Raw genomic sequence first — 12,751 nt, forward strand, 5'->3', positions numbered from 1 at the left:
ATGAGTTCTGATGTCGACTATGTTCAAGGGAGTAGTTGCAGCAATGATAATGTTGTCAGGATTCTTTTCCAAACCGGAGTACGGATCTTGCGCGTACATGGGAATTCCAATCAGACGAGATTACTCCTCCAACGTAGGCATGAGTTGATAATCTGGAAAGGTAAAACAGTGATACGTTGGATCGTAAAACTGTACCAATGTGGGAAGGATCCCATCCAAAATGTTGGTGCTGAGAAGAGGCAGAAGTTTTCCATACTTCTCCTTGAAAGCCTGGGGGTTGACCACCAGTTTTCCGAGCTTTTCCAATTCCTCTACCTTAGGAATTTTGAAGGTGTATTTCCTAGCTCTCTTTCTTCCGTAATCCATGGTATAGATCCTTAAGTCCTTTCTCCGTTTCTCTCTTTCTATGAAGTTCAAAATGTTCGTTATTTAGTTTCCTTGAAAAACGACTCGAAAAAGACTCTTGGGTTTTAATTATTATGAATGATGCATGAATGCATGAATGCACACACAAGAGTTTTTAAACAAACATGGCGTAGAAGGGTATAGTGGTCATGGAGTCACAACGTAAACCTCGCCCAAGGTAATCTAAAGATAAGGATTTTTGTACCTGTAGAACGGGTTCTAGGGATCTCAGAGTTTTTGCTCAACCTTAAAGATACGTTGACTGGTATCTATAAGAGAGTTTTCTCTAAGTGTAATATCTGCATGACAATTACTTTCGTAATCACCGCTCTACGTCCTAATAAAGGCTTTAAGTGGGGTTAATAGGTTTCTAGGTCCTCCTGGTACAAACCAGTATCGGAATGCATTGCCGCAGTTAATCACAACCAGCCAGGCAAATCCCAAGAGTAGATTTGGGAACCAAAATTAGAGGGCCTTCACCGAGAAGATATCCTCCATCCTATCTTATGTTGCACTCAAATCCGGGTATAGGATTTCTCACCACAAGGGGGAATCAAGCCCTTTCCCGATACAGAACATATAAATATAAACAAGCATAAATGCAGCAAACACATGAAATGACACAGAGGTTAGGCAGGACCTCTCTTGTTTGAGGGGGAATTTGGCATCCCTAATTCCTCATTGGGGCTGGACCAGCACAGATCAACCATTGGTTTGGATGAAAAACCAAGGTTTTTAACACTTATATCCCCAGCAGAGTCGCCATTTTTCTGTGGTCGTCCTTTTCTTTTACCTCCCCATTTCACTTGGGAGGACGGCACGCTAGACCCTTCACGCGAAATTTGGAAGGAGAATGCGCCCAGGGCGGGATGAATTTTGTTTCAGTTCTTCCTACGATATCACACGAACTTTTTAATTATCCTACGAGTAGGAGAGGGGAAAAAGATCTCAAATAAACCCTAGGAGTTTTCTAAGGTGTGGGGATTCACCTAGACTAGAAATTCTGGAGTTCGGGGGGTCGGTTATACATAGGGAAGAGTTTAAGCACCCTACATATCCGTAGTACTCTACGGGAACCTTCTATGTGTCTATGTGTTTGTGTTTGTTGCTTATTATTGGGAAAGTTTCTCCTTTGCGTTAGGAGAAGGAATGAATTGAATTAAAAGAATGACAGACAGACAGACTATTTTTGGTATTTTATTAGCTCGCTGAGATTCCTTGTGAACCTCATGCCTACATATCCCTAATGGAAGTCAGAGCTTAATGTAGTTCGGAGAACTACTTAGGGAAATTAAGTATTTTTGGTGCCTTTCTTGAAGCTCAAGGTTGAAGCTTGAATCAAATCTCTGTTTACAGTAAAGAGACATGAAATCATCTTTACAGAGAGGTATTTCTACTATTCCACCACAAACATTAAAAAGAGTGACGGAATAACTGAATTCATTTCATTCAAGCGGGGGACCTTACTTGTGTATGTGCAAGTATACCAGTCAACTGCGTCTTGAATGAAAGAAAGATGCTCATCCAAATTAGGGAAAGTTACCGCATGTCTGGGTTTTACTGCCAGCTCATGCCTTTCAAAATCCTAAATGGGAGACTTAATTAAAATTAAAATGAAATGAAATGTTTGTTTGTTTGAATGTGGTGAGATAGGAGAAAGATCTCTCTATAGAGATAAGCTATGTCCATCTACTGTATAAAAGATTTGATTTTTAGCTGGATTGTATGAGGCCCAAGCTTGAGGCTTTTTGATTGATTTATTTTATTGACTCTGGGAGATGACTCCACTAGGGATTAACTACAGGAAATTTTTGTGTTCTGTACAAAGCCCGGAATTGAGGCTACTCTGGATAGGGAAAACATTGTTTTCTGCCTTGTACAAAGCCCAAGGTTGTGGCTGACTGTTGAGGAAACTGAGTATAGATGACTCTATGGGGAAAAGATCCTAGGGGTTAGGAATCTTTGACACAGGAAATGTGGTTTATCTTCCTTGTACAAAGCCCAAGGTTGTGGCTACTTGATGATGAAGGATTCACTGGGGAGACTCTATTATCTGCCTTGTACAAAGCCCAAGGTTGTGGATGACTCTTAACTGGGGAAGTTATTGTTTCATGCCTTGTACCCAAGGTTGAGGATGACTCTTTTGGGAGTTTTACTCTGCTGGTGAAATTATCTTTTTAAAGAATGAATTTTTGGAGGCTAACCCTTTCTAGGGGTTTTGGATTTAAAGGAGTGATTTTGGAGGCTAACCCTTTCTAGGGGTTTTGGATTTAAAGGAGTGATTTTGGAGGCTAACCCTTTCCAGGGGTTTTGAATGATAGCAGAAATATTATCTAATTGAGACTTCTTGTTTAAAGCCCAAGATTAAGGCTGACACTGACTGAGGATAGATAACTATGGGTCCTAGACTCTGCTAAGGAAAATTAATGAAGATAAAGGTGACAGAGACTGTCCATGTCTCTCATTCCAAAAGGTGTACTCAATATGAGATTGAGACAATCTTAGCTTGTTTAAAGTCTGGTTTAAAGTGGAAGAAACTCACCAAGATAGGCTAAAAGGTAACTAAAGACCTATTCCTATGTTTATAAGAAACCTAATGGGTCCTTGTATACAAGCTCAAGAGTAAGCTGGAAATGCTTTTAAGAAGCCTGTGGGTCCTTGTACAAAGCCCAAGAGGGGGCTAATCGAGGGTCATCGAGGGTCCTTGTTATAGCACAAGAGAAAGCTATGTGGTTTTGAACTTATTTTGGCTCTAAGCAAATGGGTAAGAGGTTTCACCTGGAATAATTCCTCTTGGGTGGATGTATCCTATTTTGGGTTCTAAGGCTTTTTCAAGATGTTTCACCGGGAATAATTCATCTTGAGGGTTTGAACTAAAGATCTCTAATTAGGAAAGAGCCTTCACCGGGAAGACATTCTCAATCCTAGGCCATAGTCCTATAATATATATATATATATATATATATATATATATATATATATATATATATATATATATTTATATATATATATATAGTTTAACTGTCCTAAGGTTTACACTCAGACGTAGTTCTAAACAATATATAAACAGTTCTATATTTCATAGTAATTTAAATAAAGACTGTAAATTGAAAGCTATAAAGCCTAACCTGGATGGAGTGGAGGCCTTTGAAGGAGTATGTACAAAGCCTCACCAGCAATTTTATTGATAATAGTTGAATATTTATAATAAACAGTTAAAGGTTTTTGAAAACAGAAGAAGTGAAGATGGACAAAGGTCACATGGGTATCTGAAGAGTTTCACCGGGAATAATGCCCTTCAAATACCAGAAGAATGTTTTGCAAACAGAAAGAAGATTTTGTAAATACAGTTTTGAAAACAAACTAAGAAAAGAAAAAGGTGTTGGGACTTACACTCTATTAGAGGCCCATTAAAAATGATTTACTGTTTATAAAAAAAAAACAGTTGAAAATGATTGGCAATTGAAATGATTACTATTTTGTTGTCTGAAAACTTTGATCATCCGGCTAATCGGAGATTTGAAAACAGTTTAAACTCTTGACAACAATCAACTTAATTAAGATAATGACAAAGTCTAATCTTGATTAAGACCTAAATGATTAGGGTTTTATCACAAAAATATTTACAAGAGATTTGGTTTTGAAAATCAAGTGAAAATTATATTTTTTAAGGTTACATACTTAAAATATGTGATTTTTTAACCTAATTAAAATATACTAAAATAATATATTTTTGTGTAATTATTTTGGTATATTCTCAAATTAGATATATTAAATGAGAAGTGTGTGAAAAATCAAAAGAAAATGATTTATATTGATGGGTGATTTAATTATGTGAAGTTATAAAATAAAATGAAAGAAAATAGTGTTAAAAAAAAGGGGTTTGATCTTGTCAAGGGTTGAACCCACGCCCTATAGGTTACCAAACAAAACAAATACCAACTGGGCCACGCGCGTGGCCTGTTTAGGAAGAGAGCCCATATGATTATATGTGAAAGCAAAGCATTAAATGAGTTGGAAAAATAAAATGAACAAAAGGTCTGAGGGGGGATCGAACCCCAGACCTAAGGCAAGGCAAGGCTTTTGGACGCGCGCTGTAACCATTGGGACACTAAGATGAATTCGTAGATAACACGCCTACCATTCAAAATAAAATAAACTCGTTTCTGGGAATTTCAAAAAATGGCGCCACCATCTTCATCTTCAACCTCAAGCTTCCATAATTTTTTAATTTGCTATCTCACTCGTTTCTCAACCAAACTCAAAGATGTAAACATGGATTTTGCTCATTTTTGAACAAGGATTGTGATGGTATCCTTTGATTTCATTTATTTTCAGTGTAATTCAAAATTCGCACGCATGAACACTAAGAACCCTAAAACTGGAAATTAACATGAAATACTCTATATGCATGATATGATGCAATTGATTGAGGGTTAATGATCCTTGAAGGTGCAGAAACCAGATGATAACTTCATTTTTAATTTATCATGCGTGAATTATGGAGTTTGAAGTTCATGAAACTTACCTTAGAAATGGAGGTTGAGCTCTGATCAAAGTGTGCTACAGAGTTGTTGCAACGATCCAGATAGCTTCAGTGGTCCCTCAGGAAGGTGTTGAGATGCTTGGCTTGGATTGAAACTGTCCAGAACTCCTTGCTCGACCCTAACTGAAACAGCTCCAAGTGAGAGGTGAAGATGATGATTCTCCATGTACAGAAGTGTTCCAGAGGTTTGGATCACCTCTAAATACCTCCCTTGATGTGTTTGAATACTTACTTTCAAAGGAAGAGCTTTGGTTTGAAGAATCCGAGTCTTCTTGCCAAAGAACCTTTGAAAAACTTAAGTATGAAGAAAGAAGAGAGAAAGAAATAATTTTGTTGCTTTAGTGTGTCTAATTACTGAGGTATGCTCTCTTATTTATAGGCAAAGAGTTCAGTGTGTTTGCAGAGAGTGAGCTTGCTTAGTGAGGTTAATTTGGTTTCTTGGTTATGAAGGAATTCAAAGAAATATCCAAAATGCAATGATGACAATTTGATTCCTCTTGATCCTAAGCCCTAGCCCTCGATTTAATCTGATCTTTAGGGATCATTTCTGATGCAGAGAAGCCTCTAATTGGCTTAGGAGAAGATTCCTTGATGATTCACCAATATTCCATTTTGTAATGATTACTTAGTCACATGGCATTGAATTCTTGCAACTTGGCCAAAAATGATGAAATAATGCATTTGATTCCTCTATATCCTTTCTGATATATCATGTACAAGAATGCATCAATTGGTAGAGGCATTGGTACAAAGTTTGCAAAATTCAAATTTGGACATGACCCATAATTTCACTTCAAATGCCCAAACTTTGATCAACCATATCTCTTAGCTCATAATGAATTTTAAGATGATTGAATAAAATTTGAAAAGCCCTTGATATGTACTTCAATTCATTAGTTTGGTGTTTCCCAAAATCCTTAGAGAAATTAGTGAAAAAGTCCCATAAAGTTTGAAGAAAACTAGGGTTTTCTTGCTAGTTTTGTGAAGGCAGTCACTTTGAAACTCCATATATCTTTAATGGTTGATTTCTAGCCAAAAAATCATATTTGACAAAGTTGTTCATTGGATCAAAATCTACAACTTTCATGTTGGAAGTTTTTTCCAGTTTGTAGGTGAAATTTTGAGATATTCCCTTCCAAAGTTTGGTAAAAACCACTTGAAAGCACTTAGAAAAATTTCGAAGTATGAAAAGTCAAACTTTGACTTTTTGATTCTTGATTGATTTTCCTTGATCAAATGACTTCAAATATCATATATTGATGATTTAAAACTTCAAAAGTCATGGTTGACCACAATTTCCAAAAAGTCAATGGTGATCTTGTACAGTTGACTTTTTCAAGTGAATCGTGTTTCCGGAGATTTCAAGTGAATTAAGCTATCCTCATCAAATAAATGATATGAATGGATCATATTGAGTTATTGGAGGATATTGAGCCATGCTTTGAGTTGTGGCATCATGTCCTGATTAAAAGTCAACTATCTTGGTGAATTAGGTCAAAAACCCTAATTGTCGACCAGATGAAATTGATGACTGTAGATCTTGAATTGAAGTGTAATGCCTTATGGATATTATCATATGGATTATTTGAAGATGATTGAACCAATTGATAGGTGTCCTGGATATTTTTAGGGTTTCCCAAATGTGGTCCCTGATTTCAGTCCTCGATGGGTTAAAAACCTTAGTTGAGCAAACCTGAGTTCTGATAACTGTTGTCTAATCAACATAGGTGAATGAATGAATCATTTGAATCCTATGATTGCATTAGAGGTTATTCTCATATTGATTGATCCTTTTCCTGAACTTTTTGTCCTTGAGCACCCTCGACTAGGTATCAGACAAACAAGTGATTGCCCTGAGTACCTGTCCTGAGTTTGATGAGGTACTTAGAGGTATGACATCTCAGGGGGGGTCAAAATTAGGGTATGACACCAGCGGAATTATCGACTAACTTATCTATGTTAGGGAGAGGATAAACATCTTTTGAGCAAGCCATATTAAGATCAGTGTAGTCAGTGCACATGCGCCATTTTCCATTTGATTTTTTAACAAGTACAACATTGGAGAGCCAAGTAGTGTACTTGGCCTCAGATATAAACTTGGCCTCTAAGAGGTTTTTTACAGCTAGTTCGGCCGCAGCCGTTTTTTCTAGTGACTGTTATCTTCTCCTCTGAGCGACGACATTGCAGGTCGGGTCGATGGTCAGGTGATGGCAAGCCATTTCTGGGTCAAGTCCGGGCATTTCTGCAGTGCTCCAGGCGAATAGGTCGGCGTTCTCATGGAGGTAAGCTTTGAGTTGCCTTTTGGCCAGATCTGGCAGGTCTGATCCGATCTTGACTCCCCTGGTCGGATCTTCTCCGAGGGCTACGAGCTCAAAGTCTCCGTCCAGAATTGGCCGGAGGATCCCTTCTGATGCGTCCGAGTTGATGCTCTGCTCGGGTTCTCCCTAAAAACGACTGTCGAGGTCGACAGTGTCGATGTGGGGCATAGATTTGTTGGTTTCTGAAGTAGCGCTGGTTGCTGTCTTCTCTTGGGCCGGTATCTTTATCGCGCTCAGGCCTTTGGCGGAGGCTTCGAAACACCTCCTGGCTGCTTCGATGTCGCCGTTGAGTGTCGCTACTTGTCATTTGGTCGTATAGTATTTGAGCTTGAGGTGTACGGTTGAGGGAACCGCGATTAGTTCGGCCAGAGTGGGGCGTCCGAGGATGCACTAGTATATTGACGGGCAGTCGATGACCAGAAATTGGACTTTCACTGCCCTGGTGCTCTCTGCCGACCCGATCGAAACTATGAGTTCCACGAATCCCCACGGCTTGGTTACTGTGCCATTAAATTCTTGTAAGTCAGATCCTACATATGGTGTAAGGTGACTGTCTTTCAGCTGTAATGTTTTAAACAATTGGGAGTACATGATGTCCACTGAACTTCCTTGGTCGACCAATATGCGTCGCACTTCAAAATTAGCCATCCGGGCTCGGATGAGGAGAGGGATGGTCACGTTAGGTGCTCCTCCGGGTAACTCTTCTTTATAGAAAGATATTGAGGAGGGACTGCCTTTGGCGTGGTCGAAGGTCGAGGCTACGTTCGCGCTGGCCGAGATTAGCTCGTCGAACTTGCGTTTCACGGATCCGACGGTCAGTTTGCTGAAACCCCCGCCTGATATAACCATTACGGACGGGAACCTTTCCCATGTGCTATTGGAGGAATAGGTGGTTGCTGTGTTGGCCCAGTCAGGGAGGTAAAAATCTTTTGGCCTGGTAACGCTCATGGCCACTTGCATGGCGGGCGTATCTTCCGCTGGCTTTTCCTCGGTGACTGGTTTAGCTTCTCTAGTGGCCTCCTGCTTCTTCGCATACTGTTTCAGATGTCCCTCTCTGATTAATATCTCTATGGCATCCTTAAGATGGATACAATCTTCGGTGTTGTGCCCGTGGCCTTTGTGGAATCTGCAGAATTTTAATTTATCAACGTTTGGCCGGGTGGGCATGCTCTTAGGGAATCGGACCTTGCCCGTCTGAAACTCGGTGTTTGCGCATTCGTTCAAGATGCACTCCCTCGAGGCATTCAGCGGGGTGTACTCTCGGAATTTCCCCGCAGGGGCTTTGTAGTCCTTGGGGTCCCGAGTTTTATCATTTCTCTTTTTGTCAGTTCCCCGACGAGACTCATCTTGGCGCACAATTTTATTGCTCTGTTCGTGCCTGGAATTGCGGACGGCATGGGCAGCTTCTTTCTCCTCATATTGAATGTAGGCTTGGGCTTTGAGGAAGAATTCGTCAAGAGTGGCTGGAGTTTCAATTCTGACAGCTTTAGCGAAGTCCGAGCGTGGTCGGAGGCCGCGCTCGAGCAAGAACTTCTTCATATGGGTAGTGGTGGATACCTGTACGGCTTCTTTATTGAATCTTTCTTTGTACGCCCGTAGAGACTCGTCCTTTCCTTGGATAATGGCTTCCAAGGAGGCTTCTTACTTTGGGTGTCTTCGGGAAGCCGTGAAATATCTGGAAAAAAGTTTTCCGAGCACCCTCCATGATGTGATGGACTCGTCTGGAAAACTTTTATACCAATTCATGGCTCCTTTTCGCAGGGTGGTAGGGAACAAACGACATTTAATGGCACCGGGCACTCCTCTGTAGTCGAGAAGGGCGTCGATGTTCTCAATATGTTCGTCCGGATCGGTGGTCCCGTCGTACGTCCCTAGCGGAGGGGGTTTTTCGAGACCGGTTGGCAGGGGAACCTCTAATACTGACTGGGATAGAGGACCATGGCGCTCCTCTTCGTCGTCGCTGGCGGATGGAGAAAAAGATCGGCTCTGGCTACGCCTGCGTCGCCTCCGGTTGTCGTCGTTCTTGGCCGGAGGTGATCTGGATTTCCTTCTTGGCCGAGGGGACTGTGAACGGTGTCGGGAATGCTGCTTGCTCGACCCTTTCTTGGAAGAGGGATTCACCTTCTCCCCGGGAGAAGGGGAACGTGGGCGTTTCTTGGTGATTATTTCACGTCGAGAACGAGTCTTGTGATCGGGGGGAGTTCTTGAGCGGCGCTTCTGCTCGAGAGCCTCGATCCGGTTACTTTGCTATTGTAAGAGCGCATTGGTCTGGGCAAGAGCAACTAGGACAGCGTTTATGGTCTGGTCTTGAGGAGGCTGTCCTTTGGAGAGGAAAGGATTGCCCATACTTTCTTCGTGGTTATCCTTCCCGCTGGTATCTTCAAAACGATGAGATTGATCATCTTGAAGATCTTTAGGGGACGGGGAACGGTTGTTGCACCCCAAAATTTGCCCATCTAATTATTCTTAATTGGCTTACATATCTCATTCATTTACATCTTAGGTCATCAATAAAATCATGCATCATTAAGCAACCATCGACATTGGAATCAGAGATCTTAAATTATTAAAGTTTCACTATTTTTATACTTCAAGACTAATTCTTCTTCAAGGATTTCTTCAAAGTATTTTAGTGGTGGTAGATTGAAATATGAGTGCTACAATATTGAGGATTGACTTCTTAATTCATTTTAATACAATTCTTGGTTTTTATCATATATTTGTTACTTCAAAGGAGAGTTAATTTGGGATTCATTGAGAAGTGAGGACCAATTGAGACAATATTATGGAGAAGCATTTCATTCAAAACAAGGTCAAAATTCAAGTGGAAATCAAATAAGTTAATTTCTTCCTCAGCTATTTCATCCATGGATTTTGAGATTTATTCATTATTACACCAAGAGTTTTCTACAAAGATTCAGTTCAAGATTTTCAAACAGAAGGAGCTTTATAATCATTCAAATCCAATAGTGTTTCAAGTACATTCATTATTCAAGTTCAAATTCAAAAATACAAATAAAACTCACTATTTACAAACCATGCCTATCTTTTGTTACATGTACAAAGACCTACACATACAAACCTTAAATAACCTATCCTAAAGCATGCACTCAAACAGCCACAGAACTTGACTCAAATTAATCCCATTCGCCATGTTCCAATAACTCCTTGGCCACAGTAGGAACCCGTACAAATTGCTATGCCATTTGCTTGCTTTTACTTGCATCCGAATCCATCCATATCAGTTCAGCCCCATGGCATACTTGCATCGTTCAAACTGCAGACCTAACCACAAAAGAAAAAAACCAGTTTTACATTAGTTCATCACCTATCAATAACCACATTCATGACAATCTCAACTAATTCAATTAAATTCCTATAATCACTAACATTCATGCTAACACCTTACAAAAAATGCATACAACACAAACACACTGGCAGTTTTCAAACAAACCAGCCCCGGCATTCTACCACCTAACAGAGTCATAACAGTTCAGATACTTACATACAAAACATTCAATATTTCATAACCATCATAACAGAATTCCCTAACTGATTTAACTAATTCGTTACAAACTACCTCTTAACCTCCTAACCGATTCTATAACTACCTAACTGTTCTCAACTCTCCTAACTAACTTCTAAAGCCAATAACCTATTCTAACTGTCAAACAGAATATAACAAACTAACATAACAGAAAAAAACAGTTTGTAACAGATTGTAACTAACCTCTTAATCAGACTCAATCTCCTCCATTCATCACAGAACAAACTCTCTCAATCCCAGGGCTCCAATCATTCAAGCTCTAACTGAATCAAATTCCCTCTCCTCTATATAACAGAATTTCCCTCCAATTCAGAAACCCCCTCCACCATTTTTTCATCACCATCTTCAATCCTCTCTCCATATTCTCACACTACACAACTGATTCACTCATTCAATCTCCCTCCAATCTCTCTGAACTCTCTCCACTTCTCCATTTTACACTTCACATCTCAATTCATTTTCTTCAACTCCTTCAATCATTCACCATATCTTTATCTTCAATCCACACAAAATCACCAGAACCTTCAAGAACACCACTGCTCTTCACGTTATCACCACAAGAACCTTCATCCTCCATTGATTCCGAGACTTCATACTCCTTGCAACCTCTTTCTCTAAATCATCAATCCACATGCTTCAATCTTCATCCTCAAACCACAATTCCATTCAACATACACAACAAAAAAACGTAACAGAAGTCAAAAGAAAGAGCAGAGGAAAATTATCAGAAGTGGATGAAAATCGATAAACAGAAAAGAGAGAATCAGAAAAGCACCTTGGAACATAACCGAAAATGGCAAAACTCCAACCTTCGATCCTCACTTCAAAGCACGAGCAACTTCATTGAATCTTCAGCAACCTTCAACAACATTCAATTCATCGAATCTTCAATCATCAAGCGTACGCGGAATTTAACCTTCATCGCATCCTTCATTAGTCAACAACTCCGTCAATTGCAACATCGAAGCGAGAAGAGATCAATGAGAGACGAAGAGAGGCCGAGATAGGGACGTTGTTCTCATTGGCAAAGATTAGCGGCGGTGTTTGGAGCTTTGCTTGGATATCCATCGGAGAAGAAGAAGAGAGAGCCGCCGCTCGTGAACGAGAAGGGGGAGAGAAGGTCTGAAAGGGAAGCTCAATAGTCACAAGTAACGTAACCCTAATTTCCCCTTTCTATTATCTTATGTTATTGTTTTAATTGTTCTTTATTTTAATAATAAAGTCTGAAAAACTTGATGTTGGATCATAACGAAAATCAACTGGGCCATGAACATAATACTCTTCACACCTCCCTTGGGCCCGTTATCTTCTTGTTTCTTTTGGCATAAAATTTCAATAACAATACAGTAATCTTGGGCCGGTTCGCTCTTCACACCTCCCAGGGCCCATACTTCTTCTTTGGTAAACAAAATGCTGTAACAAAAACGCCCTTGGGCCTATCCACCTTGGCATGCGCCCTAATTGCCTATCACCACCACAAATTCAACTTGTTCACCCCCTGTTCCCTTTTATTTTTCATTAATAGATTTAGGTTTTTAATTAGATTTCTTCCTATTTCTTTTAGATAATAAAAATGCTTATTTTTAGACCTTAATACTAATTTTTGACATTGACAATAATCAAAAAAATATTAGTTTTTAGGCTATTTGTTTTTAGTCTTTTTACTTGACTTGTAATTCAATTTCTCTCATAAAATTCAACATAAAAATAATAGTACTTTTAATTCACTTTTGTGCTATATTTTGGCTTGTTCTATTTCATGCTCTTGTACTATTTTCATGTATCCTACTTGTTGACTTCTAATTGTGATCTTTATTTTCATATTCTTTTATTCCTAACCTTAGGTAGAAACCATGATAACATTAGGAAGAAATTCCCTTCATACTTAGGCTAGTTTCTTTTCCTTTTCAACTTTAAAACATCTAATAAATATCA

General features: G+C 39.5%; 1 protein-coding gene across 1 annotated transcript; it reads right to left on the reverse strand.

Annotated features, from left to right (window-relative positions):
• Positions 1-7,659: 7,659 nt before the first annotated feature.
• Positions 7,660-8,808, reverse strand: LOC131619061 (uncharacterized). The gene has a single exon (XM_058890203.1). The coding sequence runs from the start codon at positions 8,806-8,808 to the stop codon at positions 7,660-7,662; it is 1,149 nt and encodes a 382-aa protein (XP_058746186.1).
• Positions 8,809-12,751: the final 3,943 nt, after the last annotated feature.

This window comes from Vicia villosa, linkage group LG7 (genome assembly GCF_029867415.1).
Source record: "Vicia villosa cultivar HV-30 ecotype Madison, WI linkage group LG7, Vvil1.0, whole genome shotgun sequence".
Classification (NCBI taxonomy): domain Eukaryota; kingdom Viridiplantae; phylum Streptophyta; class Magnoliopsida; order Fabales; family Fabaceae; genus Vicia; species Vicia villosa.

Coding starts and splice junctions, on each gene's coding strand:
- LOC131619061 (XM_058890203.1), bottom strand. CDS start 8,808: ATGAAGAAGTTCTTGCTCGAGCGCGGCCTCCGACCACGCTCGGACTTC.